The sequence below is a fragment of the Rutilus rutilus genome (genome assembly GCF_951802725.1).
Source record: "Rutilus rutilus genome assembly, chromosome: 10".
In the NCBI taxonomy this organism is placed as follows: Eukaryota; Metazoa; Chordata; class Actinopteri; order Cypriniformes; family Leuciscidae; genus Rutilus; species Rutilus rutilus.
In genome coordinates, this window is record NC_140215.1 from 18,368,349 (window position 1) to 18,384,969 (window position 16,621).

At 38.1% G+C, this 16,621-nt stretch overlaps 1 protein-coding gene across 1 annotated transcript in view; it reads left to right on the forward strand.

Moving 5' to 3' along the window:
- Nucleotides 1-4,424: 4,424 nt before the first annotated feature.
- Nucleotides 4,425-16,621, forward strand: part of dnah7 (dynein, axonemal, heavy chain 7) — a gene marked incomplete at its 5' end in the record, with an annotated part of 85,794 nt that continues 73,597 nt past the window's right edge. The window contains 17 exons of the mRNA XM_084422387.1: nucleotides 4,425-4,430; nucleotides 4,587-4,658; nucleotides 4,748-4,835; nucleotides 5,150-5,262; nucleotides 5,394-5,574; nucleotides 5,797-5,869; nucleotides 6,326-6,451; nucleotides 10,375-10,494; nucleotides 10,660-10,843; nucleotides 10,986-11,165; nucleotides 11,657-11,929; nucleotides 12,027-12,154; nucleotides 12,225-12,303; nucleotides 12,409-12,633; nucleotides 13,054-13,200; nucleotides 13,675-13,995; nucleotides 14,257-14,624. Of these exons, the coding sequence (XP_084278513.1) occupies nucleotides 4,425-4,430; nucleotides 4,587-4,658; nucleotides 4,748-4,835; nucleotides 5,150-5,262; nucleotides 5,394-5,574; nucleotides 5,797-5,869; nucleotides 6,326-6,451; nucleotides 10,375-10,494; nucleotides 10,660-10,843; nucleotides 10,986-11,165; nucleotides 11,657-11,929; nucleotides 12,027-12,154; nucleotides 12,225-12,303; nucleotides 12,409-12,633; nucleotides 13,054-13,200; nucleotides 13,675-13,995; nucleotides 14,257-14,624 (2,684 nt within the window). The remainder of the gene's footprint in view (nucleotides 4,431-4,586; nucleotides 4,659-4,747; nucleotides 4,836-5,149; nucleotides 5,263-5,393; nucleotides 5,575-5,796; nucleotides 5,870-6,325; nucleotides 6,452-10,374; nucleotides 10,495-10,659; nucleotides 10,844-10,985; nucleotides 11,166-11,656; nucleotides 11,930-12,026; nucleotides 12,155-12,224; nucleotides 12,304-12,408; nucleotides 12,634-13,053; nucleotides 13,201-13,674; nucleotides 13,996-14,256; nucleotides 14,625-16,621) is intronic.

The window sequence follows — 16,621 nt, forward strand, 5'->3', positions numbered from 1 at the left end:
GCATTCTCGTTCATATCAATGGCACTGTTTTATGATTATAATAAATAATTTATCAAGAAAAATGTTAATTCACAAAATAAAAAACAACAACAAAACAGTGAGCATTTATAAAATAATAAGAGTCTTAAGTATTCCCCTTACTACAGTATCGCCCCCTGGTGGCTGGCTGCAGTATAAGTCAAAACCCCCTCCGTGTCAGTGTACTTGTGTTAGAGGTCTGCACGGGCTTTAAACTGAAGCCCGAACCCGGCCCGTACCCGCGATCATTTAACCCGACCCGACCCGACCCGACAATTAAATTTACATGTTAAGCCCGAACCCGAGGTCCACTCTATTTCTCACAGCAAATAAATACCATTTTTGAGAGAGAGAGCCTGTGTGTCTGTGGTCTGTGTAGCCTATGCATACATTGCACATCGAGAAGAAAGCGAAAACATTGCAAAGCGAAAAGAAACCGCTCTGGATGAAATGTGAATTTTAAAACAAATTAAATGAACAACAGCCAGGGCTTAATTTGAGCCCCACCTCCGACATTAGATCCGGAACCTTTTTTATTGGATCCGGCACCTCCTGTGTCACTAAAATGAATTGCCTAAATGAAATAAAATAAAATAAAATTACTGTTTGTGTAGTGTTCAATGTTTGTGACTCATGACTTGCGCGCTTGTACGAGTTGAGATTGCTGTTAGCCTCGATCGTTTCACTCAGGGGAAAAATGTCAAAAAGACAGGAAAGTTTGCTTAACTTTTTAAAATACGCTGGACAGTCAGATCCCAAACAAGCAAAAATCGTTTCCGCTGATCAAAAAGGAGACCACGGTGGACACAGTAGCCTATCGACATAATATCTCGTTATTTCAACAAAATAAGGGGACATTCTAATCTGCATTAAGCCACATTAAGCTTTCTTATAATGGTTTTCTATAGGAGGAAAATGCTTAACGTGTAAATGCGTTCATATTATTGGCTCATCTGATTTTTTGTACATAGCAGCCTATTTGTTAGGATTTTAGTATCATAATGATTAATAAATGCACGCACAATTTTCCGTGAACTTGATTTGAACAAATGCCTTTCAACTTGTGTGTGCAAAATTCTGAATTAAATTAATGCGCAGAAATGTGTACAAATAGAGAGTATGTAGGCCTACTGTTGTAAAGCGCATTTAGTTTCATATTTGTTAAAATATTATAATGTTATTTTTTTTCATTTATGTTGATTTATGAAAAGTGAACAGCACGACCGAGTAAGATAGGATGCGCAATATGAGACATGCAGCGGGTCAGACATGATTTTGACCGTTGAAGTTGAAGTTGTTTTGTAGAAAGCCTTTCTTTAAAGTGAATTTCGTTTTGTTTAAATTGTATCTTAATTTTAATCAATTTTTCATCAACCAATTGCCTGTATTTATTTAATGAATAGGCTACGAAATAAATATAACGGAGGCGCCCGCGCGCTCACTTGCATTGCACGTGAACTAGCACATCCTAACTTAACGAAACTCAGTGTATGCCTCACACAGACATGACAAATACATCAAATACACAAAGCTTGAAATGTCTTTAAACGAAATCATTCAAAACGAAAAAAGAAAAAGGCTACTCTCTGATTATGTAATCCATTAGGCTTATTTATGTGCATTTCTCTCTATAAGCGCGTTCACACGGAGATGGCGATCAACTTCATCTTTGCAGCCGAGTCGACACTTTTAGAGAAAACACTTGTTTATTAATAAAAATCAATACACGCGTCACCGGATTTACAGATGCACACTCACATATTATTTCGAAATAACGAGATATTGTGTTGAAATAACATTATTAATAATAGCCTATATCTTTTAGAATATTTGATTGAATGCTGAATGTTGCGCTTGTTCAATTTAATAAAATTAAAGCATTAATTCTGATCATTAACATAACTTAACTGAATATTAAATATTTTGTGGCCAAGTTTTGCGCTGCTCCCCGTCAATGATCTTGCACCCACCCACTCAGCACATGCGTTAAAAATTCTCTGGCGCTGTCCCTGCAGAGAAGCTACGTAGGCAGTGTAATTATTTATTTATTTTTATTTTTTTTGTTCCGTTACCTCCAACCTCAGTTTTGAGTCGCCGGATCTCTCTCTCGCGTGCCGGTCACCACAATACAGCAAGCAGGCAAAGCACACGGCACGCAAACTATATATAGCTTATATAGTTTTTCTTAGTTACAAACCCGAGCCCGACCCGAACCCGAGGCTGTTCAATAAACATTAACCCGAACCCGACCCGAACCCCGCACATTTTTCGGGACCCGTCGGGCTCGGGTCGGGTAGCAGACCTCTAACTTGTGTACAGTATCACGCTTTTTTAGTTAGTTATGTAGTGGAAACTGTAATGGAAACTTTCTCATAAATATTTACTCACAAATAGAATCAAAGAAATGTATCTTAAACTCATTTATAAATACCTTGCAATTACTATCTTGTAAACAGATTTAATTGTGAGTGATATTGGTAGGCCTATATTTTGTACGTTTTGTGGTTTAGATGCAGAAACATGTTTTTGTTAAACATTTCATTTATTTTCAAGTTGTCCTCATTCAGCTTGTTTTTGTTCTTAAGGCTCACATCATTCAACTGTTTTGAAAATGTTTTTTTTTTCTCCTACTGTATGAAATGTCTTATCATCATAAGGAATATTATTTAATTAATCTGCTACTTAGCTAAATCTACTATTCGTAAAAAAGTAAATTTGGAAGAAATAAGCCTTTGCTTTTAAAGACAGAAGTACAACAACACCTAAAACAATACTGATTTTGTAGGAAACTCAGAAGGAGCCCATGAAGACTCTTTAGATTGAAGATTCTTTATTGAGAACGAGCTGTTGGTCGCTGACTCGCTGCAGTCATCAAGTCCAATTAAGGCAGTGATGCATTGGAGTTTAAATGCATTTTAGGGGTGCTAAATGGAGACAAAGTACCTGGGTGATGACCTTAAACAAAGCATGCAAATAAAGTATACAGTTATAGCAAACCACCCCAGACTAGAGTATCACAAAAGGGGAGGAAGTGGAGTTGTCCCTTTTTTTTTTTTACAGTAGGCTATATGGCAATACTTCACCAGCAGAGCTTTTAAAGTTTCTCGTCACAGGCAGGGCTGTCATTAGGGCAGTGCAATTGGTACTGGCCCCCGCGCTTTAGGGGGCCCCGTGGTGAACGGGCCCCGGAAAGTGCTCGCGAACGGCCCGACCTAGGGGGGACTCGCTTCCTCTACATCGCACTGGGCCCCGTCTTGCATGCTGCAGGATTTTTGGGAAATACTCCAATTCCAATGGCACCAGCTAAGGAGCACAGCCTTTTTTAACGCACACATAACCAGCCTCATGCAGTGTGTGATGGTCTCAGAGAGATGGGTTTCCTCTGGAGAGATGCTCATCATGTACTGATGAAAGAGCAGCAGGGGTCTGATGTCAGAGCACTAATGTTGACTCTGATTGATGGCACTCAGCCGCAGTGAGGGGTTAATGAAACTGTGCGTCTCTCTTTCCTTGTCACCGTCATGCATAGCCCTTCATTTCCAACATTTCATGCTTGTCAATAGTTTCTTTCATTTATCACTCTCTCCATCCTCTGGAGGGTTTCTGTACTCCTTGTCCTTCATGATTTTTGATTTTTTTTTGATTGAGTGACAGGGCATTTGCAATTGAGGGAGGACTAAATGAAGAAGAACCGGGACATCCTACCATCCCTGTGTCAGTTAGAGTTAACATATGTCCGACTAAAGAAGGGCATGGCACTCTCCATTCTTATGACACAAGCTGTTTGTTTAGCAGCTGGTGTAACATTGTATATACGTGTTTTGTGCGTGTCTGTTTCTAGTTGGTTTATATTTGTGTGTGTCTGTTTCACACAGTTTTTTTCTTTCTTCTAAGGAGAAACTGTATTTCTAGTTCTTCACCAACAATTAACCGGCTATAAAATGATAACGGGACGCAGAGAAAACACTAAACACACAGAGCTCTGTGCGCGTGCTGGGGGCAGGCACTGTCTCCTTACGTCAAATGTAAACCAATCGAAGGCCATTCTTCTGGTCCTCGCGCTTCCTTGGTTACTGGACTAGCAACGCCAGACTCTTTCACAAGCGAACACTCTCACCAAACAAACACTGGTACTAACTTAAAATAACTTGTTTTTAGACTAAACTTAACAATAACTTTTATATTTCCAAAGAAATTATTGTGTTTAAGCTATTGCGTAGCCAGGCCAGTTGGCCAGGTGACGTTTTTACGTAACGTTAGCGTTAAATTTACCGAACACGAACGTTACTCTCACTGATGTGTCGACATCTGCAAGATACGGCGTTGCCAAAGCTGCTTTATATTAAAAAGTGACAACGACCAGTTTATTAAGTGTAAATACCCAAACCAAAGTGCAGAACACAGAGATGCCGGTGAGTAAAAAGTGTAGTTTTATTTCAGGCTAGTTTGTTTACGGTCTCTTGAATGACTTATCTTAAGATGACATCACTAACGGCACAATTTCCGAATTATAATAATAGGCCTAACGTTAGCTGCTTATAATAATACTAACATTGAACATTTTCCAGGGGTCATTTGAAAAAAGGAAGCCCCCGATGAAACCAGAGAAAACTGTCAGTCTTTTACCACAGATACAGAAGGTAAAGCCTGGCACTGATCCACCACATCTATTTTAATCATGATAATGTCTTTTCATTCAACAACAGTATTGATGGCTTGTGACTTTCAGGCTCGGTCAAAACCTCGGTGGCATGAAGCTAGCCCAAGCTTACTTCAGGGACCACCTCAGGAAGACCCCCTTGCCTCTTTGCTCTCCAGTAAGAAATACAATATACTTTGATTTGCAACCCAGACTATATTATCGATGTGAACATACTTCAAAATACACTTTAGGAGACGTGCAAGGAGCAGGGGTACAATGGAGTCAGACTTGTCATCAAGGTCCGCAGCATGTACGGACTAAATCTGGAGGGATTTCAAAAGTATCTTACAGGCATCGTGGCAGTGACCAGCCCAAGAGGGATCGTGAGCAGTTTCGCAGTACTCTTGTCAGCGTTATTATGTGGGTTTAATATCCATAAAGATGAGTTCTTGATGACAAATTGCACCTGTCACATATATTCACTAAAAGAACAATATGATTTTAGGAACTGTGAAGATGCCACTGCTACTCATCACAACATCACAGAAGACAGCTCCCCATCCACTTCAGGATCACCTACTGCTGCAGAAAAGGACATTTTGGTAAGGCATTTTGCCTTTTATCTGAAGATTCATTTAGGTTCAGTTTCTAGATAATTTCTGCTTAATTAAAAATATAGTATATGCTCCTGCTGTTTTGTCACAAACATTGTGTCTTGTCTTATGTCTTTCAGAGGTACTACTATTACATCCGCAATGGGATAGGCACAGAGGATGTGGCGGCCATGGAGGATTCCTGGCTTGAGAATGTTCTTGCTTTAGTCCCAGAGCAACTGAAAAGTTTAAGCGGAACCATTGAGGCTGTCTCGGATGAGATAAGAGAAGACTATCTGCTCAGCGTCAAAAAAGCCATTGGTACGGTCTTCTGTTTGGCAGATCTCGCTATTTGCAATGTATACACAAAGTTACATCATATATATATATATTTTTTTTTTAAATAATTCTTTACCCCTTTTACCCCATATTAATTTTAACAGCTTTCATACTGTCTCCATTCATACTGTCTCCGACAGTGTTTGCTATGACCAAGTATTGTGTGTGTTGTTGTCCTTTATTCTGTCTATTCCTCTATTGTAGTGGATTTTGTGCTGCGGGACCCCAGAGAGAATCAAGAGCTCAAGGCCATAGATCTCCCCCCATACAGACAGGAGTGAGTCCTGCTAAATTCATTTTAGTGGTACAGTTCACAAGACAAAAATAATAGGCATAAAATGGACCATAGCGCATTTTAGTTATTCTAGTTGGTTTATATTTGTCAAAATATATAGATTCATGAGTATGAAAGTATTTGTTTTCTGCTAAATTCAAATGCAGCCTATCTGATTTGTGATACACGGTAATGTGATGTTGATATAACAACTTCTCTGGCATGAGTACTTCAAACATTTTGTTTATTCCCTTTCACTTCTACCAAAATGATGGAAAGCATTTTGAATTATGTTAATATTAGCCTATTAAATTCAGTTAATGATGGAAAATAGAAAAGTACTTCACTGTGGAGAAAAAACATATGTAGAATCACCTATAATATCAGCATCAGTGTCAATATTCTGTTAGTCATTGTGTACTAAATACCTATTAAATAGTTTTTTTTTTTTTTTTGTAGAATGGAAATTATTCCAAAGCCATGGAAAAAAACATTTCTTCAGGCCCAGAAAACAATGAGAACCCAGCTTCACTCAATCAATCCCTCTATGCTCGCAGTACTGGATCTGTGGCAAGTGTCTTACAAGTAAGTGACAAATGACCTTGAAGATACTACAAGACATGAAAATGTCAGAATGCTGAATCTGCTGAACTTGCATTGTAGTAATAAAGCCCCTTGTGAAAAAGAAGTAGACTTGAGCATGCAGTTTTTTTAAAAAGAGTTACAGAAATAATATACTTAAAAAGAATATACTAGAAGTGCTAGAATATACTAGAATATAAGTCTGACCTGATGGTAATTTTTTCGAACTCTTTATTGCTCTTAAATTTATTTAAAACTAGTGCAAAATGCCCGTGCAAAATCAGTTTTTGAGTGTGTTTTTAGTAATTGTTGGTTTGGTGTGTTTGAGTGCTCATTGTTACAATTACACAGCAAAAGTTCAGTGACATTTTTATTTGTGCATGGTAGAAAGCACAAAGTGAACTCCAAGAAAACGCTATGCTTAAATGATGCCCGTGAAAGAGACTGAACGCATAGGCTACTATTACACAGTAGCGATAACGTTAAGCGCACCAGAATGAAATATAATATTCAGAAGTAAACAGCATAGCTGACTTATAGATTCAGTTTACATCCACAAATGAATAAGCGCGTCGATTCAGGGAGCAGTGCAAAGTGCCTGTGCAAAATCAGTGTGTTTTTAGTAACTGTTGGTTTCTTGGTAAGAAAACACATTTTTACTCAAATTAATCAAAATGGATTTATCACGTTTTGGAACCAAACTATAATATTCAGAAGTAAACAGTGTAGCTGACTGAGTGTTTATGTCAGAATGTTTATTTTTAAACCACAACCTTCTAAAAATGATATATTTAACAATATCTTTTGCATTTCTCATCCAAACAACGTCAAACTTGGCATTTTTATTTGTGCATGGTAAAAAGCACAAAATGAACTCCGAGAAAACACTATGCTTGAGCAAACAGTTTGTGAATAGGCTACTACAAATGATGTCCGTGAAAGAGACTGTGAACGCATTGAATAGTATAGTTGGTGAATAGCATAGGCTACTATTACACAGTAGCGATAATGAATCGCACAAATGAATAAGCACATCGATTCAGGGAGCAGTGCAAAGTGCCTGTGCAAAATCAGTTTTTGTGAGCTGATCGCCGTCAAAAAAGTTCAGAAGATATTTCTTAGCGATGGCTGAGTCCAACAGTTTCAATATGATAAAAAATAACTTTTATATTGATTCAATGGATTAATTGCATTTTGAAAAAAAAAAAAGTGTCATGAATTTATTGCATTTTTTGGGGGAAATTATTGCAATTTTGGGGAAAAAAAGATTATAATTTTTTATGTTATTATAACCTAAAGATGCTATGTGAAAGTTTGAAACAGAAATTAAAATAGTGGTTTTCATCTTGCCACTTTCTTGGTAAAGAAAACACATTTTTACTCAAATCTATCTATAAATTACAGAAACGTCTGTCTAATCAAAATGGATTTATCACGTTCTGGAACCAAACTATAATATTCAGAAGAGTGTTTATGTCAGAATGTTTATTTTTAAACCACAACCTTCTTGGGGCTACTTTGACCGATACAACCCTCTAATGTCAGAATTAGTCCAGGCGTTTTAGGAAAAAAGGGTGAACAAATTGCAACAGAATCAAACTCAACTGATTTTGTATCCTCCATATGTCCTGAGTAAGGAAAAAAAAGCCCCGAAGAATCCCATTAGGGGAAAGTTCCGAAAAAGACCCAAATATATCCTATTCATTCGCCTATTCATTATTTTTCTCACATGAATAGGGTAAATAATTTAACCTTTAGATATCACCATGAAAATTACTGAGTTAATTACTTATATCAAGACAAACAAAAAATGTATTACAAGTTTTTTTTTAATTGTTTGTTAACATGGACAAACGGTGCATAATCTAATTACAGATGTGCTAATTTGCATAAATACCACAACAGATCTAAACATTGGGTCTAGCCAGGTGAAAATATCTTGTTGAATCTTGTTGACAAATAACAGTAAAATATTTAATATTAAGGTCTGAATGAACCCATTTAGGCTACACATGAACATTAATACATAGAGGCAGGAAGAAGTACTTTAGAAACCAGCCTTTATTAATTTTTAAGAGACTGGGTTTGGGGCTGGGTCCGTGGGACTGTTTCTGGGGGATGAGTCTGAGGCAAGAACAGGAGACAATGGTAAGGAGAATGCAGAAGACAAAAGGTAAATAAAATAAAAAGTAAATCCCCAGAAACAGTCCCACGGACCCAGCCCCAAACCCCATCTCTGCAATAATAGTAAATAAAGGCTGGTTTAAAGTACTTCTTCCTGCCTCTTTGTATTGATGTTCATGTGTAGCCTAAATGGGTTCCATTCAGACCTTAATATTAAGTATTTTACTGTTATTTGTCAACAAGATTCAACAAGACATTTTCACCTGGCTAGACCCAATGTTTAGAGCTGTTGTGGTATTTATGCAAATTAGCACATCTGTAATTAGATTATGCACCGTTTGTCCATGTTAACAAACTATTTTAAAAAACTTGTAATACATTTTTTGTTTGTCTTGATATAAGTAATCAGCTCAGTAATTTTCATGGTGATATCTAAAGGTTAAAGTTTTTACCCTATTCATGTGAGAAAAATAATGAATAGGCGAATGAATAGGATATATTTGGGTCTTTTTCGGAACTTTCCCCTAATGGGATTCTTCGGGGCTTTTTTTTCCTTAATCAGGACATAGTGAGGATACAAAATCAGTTGAGTTTGATTCTGTTGCAATTTGTTCACGGTTGACCCCCATTTTGGCTTAAAACGCCTGGACTAAATGTTTATTTTTACCTCACAACCTTATAAAAATGATATATTTAACAATATCTTTAGCATTTCTCATCCAAACAATGTCAAACTTGGCACTGCACTTACTCGTGCCCGTGGCAAGACACCTGTCGAGTTTGAAATCCATCGGACTAACGGTTCGAGAGATATGCGGTTAACAGATACACACACACACACAGACAGACAGACAGACAGACAGACACACAGACACACAGACAGACAGACGTTTCTGTAATTTATAAATAGATATATAATTGAATTCCTGATTATTATTAAAAACACAAATAAATTAAACCTGTATGTCTTATCATAACTCTCTAATGTCAGAATGTTTATTTTTAAACCACAACCTTCTAAGTTCTTCTTTTACTGATATTTTTAACAATATCTTTAGCATTTCTCATCCAAACAACATCAAACTTGGCACTGCACTTACTCATGCCCGTGGCAAGACACCTGTCGAATTTGAAATCCATCGGACTAACGGTTCGAGAGATATGCGGTTAACAGACACACACACACACACACAGACAGACAGACAGACAGACACACAGACACACAGACAGACAGACGTTTCTGTAATTTATAGATAGATGTATTGATTACTGGATTTTACACAATTCTTTTTGTAGTGTGGTATTGGTGGTGATGTACTAAAATAAACATTGTCAGGTGTGGACCTTTCTTCTTCTCACCGTTGATTCCTGATGGTTAAAAGGACAATTACTTGAGTCGCCCCCTGCCGTTTTACAAAATAGTACAATGGCGAGTGCGTCGAGTATAAACGCCTCATCCGTTTGAATTTTTATTGATTTAAAATGTACTTTAAAGTAAAACTTTTTTTTTAAATGTGGCATTATTACAAAGCACACTTTGTTTCTAACATAGTTATGAAAGTGTACTCTATTTAAGTACACTTAATTGCCCTTTAATTCATTAATATCATATTATCTGTAGAGTTTTTTATATATTTTTAAGATTTGAAGTGCTCTGCAAGTGCACATTCAATACTTTATCACAAGGGAGGGGCCATGGTTGATGTCACATAGCTGTTATTCTCCATTCCATCATTGTGCTTGCCTCTGTTGTTCTCCCCTCCTTTTCCATAATGTCCACATTGTCTTGTTCACTTCTGCAGGAAGTTGCGCCTTATTAATGTGGAGGTCTTCCACGATAAGCAGGAGTCTGTGGAGTTGTCCACCTTTCAGCAGTTAGTCAAAAAAGACATTGAATATGCCATAGGGATTCTTCTCGAAAAGTAAGTAATTGCAATTAATAATTGACCACATTAATCAATTTTTATGGAAGAGGACAATAACTTGACAATCACAGACTGTACCCTGCAAAAACAATGCAATTATGATTGTTTCTTGTTTCTTTTTTCCTTTTTTTTAAATTTTTTTATTTATTTTTTATCAAACAGGTGGATACCAGAAGTACAGCAAATCTTCTATCTTGGTAAGAAGCGCAAACGGATCCCTAGCAATACTGGTGTTGCTCAACTGCAGTCTTTCTACAACTGTGCGGCTACGCTCATGACCACCCAGCTCCAAAGCCTGGCCCTGGAGTCCATTCAGGACTACACGCACCTCATCGCCCAAGACCCTGTAAGATCTCTTGTACCACTGCATCTGAAACTCTGAACCCTTTTGAGAAAAGTGAATTATTATATCGCTGTATTATATCGCTATAACAATCCTTATAAATCTCCATGGCCTATAAAGTAACATGTTTTTCCCCCCTTTGAAGCATTCAGTGCGAGCCTATGAGCATCCAGGGTTTATCCTAAGGCTGGTGCTGGACAAAAATACTATCAAATTTGATCCTGATTTCAAAGACTTTGAAGTCATCCTTCTAAACATCTATGACATGATGCTGAAATCCTTAACTTTGATCCCCCGAGTGGAGATGAAGCTGTACCAAGAATGGGTAAACATATGTTTTTTTAATTTTATTTTACATCTTGCTTGTGCTATGTGGTTTGATAGCTGAAATATTAAAGGGATCATATCATGAGGAATCCAATTTTCTTTGATATTTTAAGATAAAAGAGTTTATTAGTTGATTTTTTTTTATATTTTAGAATTCCAAATTTCCTCCCCTGTGAAAACAGACCATTTTTTTTAACTGAGTCACAAAGATTTTTCTTTCTGAAACAGAACTCTGTTAACTTAGCATGCACATTTCTAGCAAACTCTGAATGTTTTTGGCACAAAAACTGTATATATTGTAGTTGGTCTTCAGGGAGAGAGAGAGAGAGAGAGAGAGAGAGAGACAGAGAAAGTATGTTATCACACCTCCTACAAAGATTAGCTACTATAACCAAACACAAATGTCATTCCTTTAAAAAGCAGTCTTTACTCTGAATATTGTCATTAATATTTCATGTATTTACACATTTAATACTCTGCTAATTCTAGCCTGGCCCAGAAACACACCCTACTCTGAAGCTCATCATCCTGCCAGAGATCCTGAAAGCCCAGCAGGAGAAGGTCAGACGGGTAATTCATGCAGAATGCGCTGAACCTTTGAAGCATATCCGTCTCTATGATAAGTATGCTCCGCTGGTGTCCCAGCAAGCTGAGGATGATGTTACCCAGTTCCTGCAGGAGCAGCACTCCTTCCAGGAGCTGATGATGGAGGTGACCCGCTACCAGCAATTGGCTGATGAAATCCAATACAACACCCCGAAGGTTGATCTTTAGTCACATTGAGTGTACCTGTTCACAATCTACTAGCTTTTGCTCACAGAATTACGATTGACTGAGAATCTTAATTTCTTATGTTTAGGTGGTGCGTTTGGGCATGTTTGAAGTGCACTCCCATGATTTGGTCCGTGCCCTCGTAAAGCGAGCGGAGGGTCTCTTGGAGAAACTGGTCACTCATATGTTGCAGGGTCATCAGGAGTTCAATAACAAGTAAGACACTGACGAATTTCTGAAATTTTTTGTCAGTAACCTGTTAGTAATCTGTGTCATTGATCTCTAGGTTGTGCGAGGAATATGATACAATATCAAACAAAGCCCTCAGAAATCCATCAAACACACAGGAACTCATGGAACTTAAGGTAATACTGACCAGCTCTATCTTTGAACCATATTTGTTAAATTACTGTTGACAAAAAAAAAAGACCTTTCAGTATGTCATTTCCTGTTTGTCATTTATGCTGTAGGAATATGTGGTGAAGATTGAGGCAGAGGAGATGCCTCAGTTGGAAATTAAGCTCCAGGACTCCAATAGCAGGTTGTGTTTCTTGGTGGATTATGTCACATTCTCGGTCACAGACATTCAGCTGAACAGCATGGCCTTCCAGCGTCATGCACAAATGCCTTCCATCTTTGATAAGCACCGCCAGATTATCAGTGAGAACACCAGCCAGTTCCAGGACGGCCTCAAGGTACTAGAAATGCCACACGCTGACCAATCAGCATAGGCAACTCTAAAAACAATTGGTCAAACCAAACATGCTTGTGCATTTATTGTCATATAGACAATGTCAACATGGCAACAGATCTTTAGACACACAACAGACCTTCACATTATTCAACACTTTGTACATTAAACTGTATAGTAGATAAATAAGAACAACAATTAGGGAAAACAATAAGAGACCTCCAAGCATAAGAATCAAGCTTTTATTTTGTACGTAGAATCATCAAAAACACAAGAGCTCTAAAAAAAAATCCAAACTTACAAGATACAAATGTATAAAATCACCTAAAACACTTAATTCAAATATGTAGAAAAACTGCACTTTTATGTTCACTCTGACACTGCTACACTAATGCATGTAATAATCTGTGTTTTTCAATCATAGTTGAGGTGTGAGAGGGTTTTGGAGGATCTCAAAAGCTATGAACAGCAAGTGGAGGAGTTTATGACCTTTGGTGACGTCTCTGAGCTCAGCAAGTATCTGAAAAAAGCCCAGACCCTCAATTCCAAACTGGACTTGGTTATGGAAAAGGTAAAAGAAATGGGGAAATTATGGTTGTTTCACTGCTTCTTTTAGATGGTTTTTCATACACATGTTCTTGTGATATTGCATAAAAAATGCTGGATTGAAACAAAATTAAATTTGTTTCCATATCTGTAAATAATATTTCCAAAATGCACATAAAAAAAACCTCACAGCTCACTTAGGCAGATACATTTTTTATTTAATAAGAAGACTTGCAGATAAACTATTATGTAAACTCATTTACTGAATACTGGTTTTTGATTTACTGATTAAAAAATCATTCAGAGATGAAAAGAAAACCTGATGTTCTTGTCATTCTGAAATGCTTGAGCCAAAGCCTATTCACACACAAGTGCAGACAAAATAGATGTTTAGCACATTTGTCAATTGGATTTGTCAGAGTTTTAGAGTGCCTGTGAGAATGGCTGCTCTTATCATTGCACCTACACAATCAAACTTATACACTCTTTTATCCATCAGATCAGAGGCTTCAACCAGGAGGAGGAGGCATTTGGCTGGCCTGTCTCTCAGTACCCACATCGCAAAACGGTTCAAGACCGTCTGCTCCCTTATCTGCAGCTGTATGAGATGGCGGCTGAGTTTCAGAGCCAGCACCATCAGTGGGTGACCGGCCCGCTTGCATCCGTCAACCCGGACAAAGTGGAAGGTGATGTGGGTAACTACATCCGCTCCTTGTACAAGCTTGAGAAAAGTTTCCAGGGCTCACCCAAAGCTCTTCATATCGCTACCTCTGTGAAAGCGGAAGTGGAAACTTTTAAGGAACACATTCCTCTAGTACAGGTACAGAGATATGATTCTTTTCATTTGTGTCACCTTTTTTACGGTGTAGGGGAAATTTGTGGTATGATTTAAAAAGGGTAAAATGTGTTAAATAGAACTTAGAGTACCTCACTCTTGGTAGCTCAACGCATTATAAATGAGCAAAAATATTTAATAAATGAGCATGCAAGGGGCTGAAATCTGCTACGCTTTCTGGGGAATTCTGAGTGCAGATTTTGTGCCGGCATGCTCATTAATTATGGGGATGATTTGTTTCGGCAGGTGCTTTGCAATCCTGGTCTCCGTGAGCGCCACTGGGAGGCCATGTCTACAGTTGTCGGCTTCCCCCTCAAGCCCTCAGAGGAGGATTCCTGTGTGGCCCAGTTTCTTCCCCTGCATCTGGAGGCTCACCTCCCTGCCTTTGAAACCATCAGCGAAGGGGCCAGTAAGGAACACGGCCTTGAAAAGGCCATGGAGCGCATGGCCAGTGAATGGGCAGAGATGGAGTTCACCCTCTTGCCCTATCGTGAAACGGGAACCTCCATTCTATCCTCGTTGGATGAGATTCAAATGCTGCTGGATGATCATATTGTCAAGACCCAGACCATGAGGGGCTCACCATTCATCAAGCCGTTTGAGGCCGAGATACGGTGAGAATTGGGAATAGTTTTAAACATCTCCAGTGTCACATTTTAGGGGCTGTTTACACAACACCATTTTCAACTAAAAACGGAAGACTTTTTATAGGGCTGGGCGATAAAACGGTATTGGTATTTATCAACGGTACACCATTGTCGGTAACGATATAAAAAATGTTCGATATAGCGCTCGATATATTTAATTAAAATGTGTGCGCATCGCCCGTAGATCTTATCATCGCCTGTTCACATATCGCGTCTAAAACGCATGGAAAGCACGGCTGTGCCGCTGTCTCCTTAAGCCTTGTTTATACTTTCGCCTGGCTCCGCAGTGCGAGTCACCATAGACTGCACGTGCACCTTCCCAAACGGATGAGGTGTTTATACTTGACGCGCTTGCAGTTGTACTATTCTGTGAAACGACAGGAGGTGACTCAAGTAATTGTCCTCTTAACCATCAGGAATCAACGGTGAGAAAAAGAAAGGTCCACACCTGACAATGTTTATTTTAGTACATCACCACCAATACCACACTACAAAAAGAATTGTGTAAAATCCAGTAAACCCTGAGATTATTACTTTATTACATTAGAACAAAATATGTGGATATAAAAACATGTATGTAGGCTATACAACTAAATTATTAACGATCTCTTAAATATTTTCTAATTTCACTAAACATTTCATTAAGTTTCGTGGACATTTTATAAAACATGGACCTTTATTTTTATTAAAATGGCTTATGTCTGCTATAGGCTCATTTTGTAAATGTAAGCAACTAATTTAAGATGGGTGCCGGTGCGGTGAGACTTACATGCTCGGCCAGATTCGGCTCGAAGCTCGAAGAGTTCAATGCAGGATTCGCAAACCGCTTGCTCTCGAAAGAAGGTGTTCAAAATACTTAGTTTTGAGTTTTATATTGTGTAGGTCTCCTGCTAACTGGTTAACTCACATTATTACTGTCTTACTGAAATACTTATCCTAATCAGTTTGTGGGCCACTATTACCTATAACTGTGTCTATAATACTGTAATAAACTGTGTCATTCTCACTACTTTGAGGAAAGATTAAGCATGGAGCAAGATTTGTTTTACCAACGTTTATGTTACAACAGTCATTCACGCAAGAGCTCGGCTAATGTATAGGCTACATTGCATACATGCGCTGTTATTGACACAGTTTCCATGTGTTCACCGCAATATATTACAAAAATACTCTAAAAATAAAATAATCGGTTTGTTGATGGACATGCACTTGTTAATGCGGATGGTGAGGAATTAAAGTTGCAACATCTCATAATGTACCTCAAACTGAGTAGTGTATCACTGAGAAATGTCCTGCTCGATTCGTCCTTGCGATGGAGGTTCGGGTTGAATAGCTAGTTCTTCCAGTGTTTCATCATTGGACTCGCGCTCGCATTGATATGGTAAAATCAACGTCATTGTTCATTACTGTCTTTAGTTTACGGTGTAGGAAGTCTCAGGACAGCTGACATTGTTATGGCAATGGGCGTTTTTGTTTTCGACACGTGCGCTGTACGCGGTAAACCAATCACAACAGACTGAGCTGTCTGGCCAATCAGAGCAGAGTAGCTCGCGGAAAGGCGGGATTTAGAGAGATTGATTCATCTGACGAGTCGTTTGAGAATCGTTGAAAATGTGGTAATGTGTAAATGTATATTATGAGGAAATTAAACAGTTTTTTGACCTTTGATGTATGTAAACCTGTTGTAGGAGACTCCAAAACAACATTAGGAAACTTTAAAATAGCATAATAGGGGCACTTTAAAATAATCACAAAATAAAAGCAAGGAAAATTAAAACAGTTATAAAAGAAATTAAAAGAGATATATGATACAGTTATAAAATGAATTAAAAGAGTAAAAAGATGATACATAGATAAACTTATCATCTGGCAAAACACCAGTGTATCATATTTTTCACAACTCCCAGTTTTATTCTGAGATTTTCCCATGGTGATTAAACTATGTCTGTGGTGTTAACAGTAAG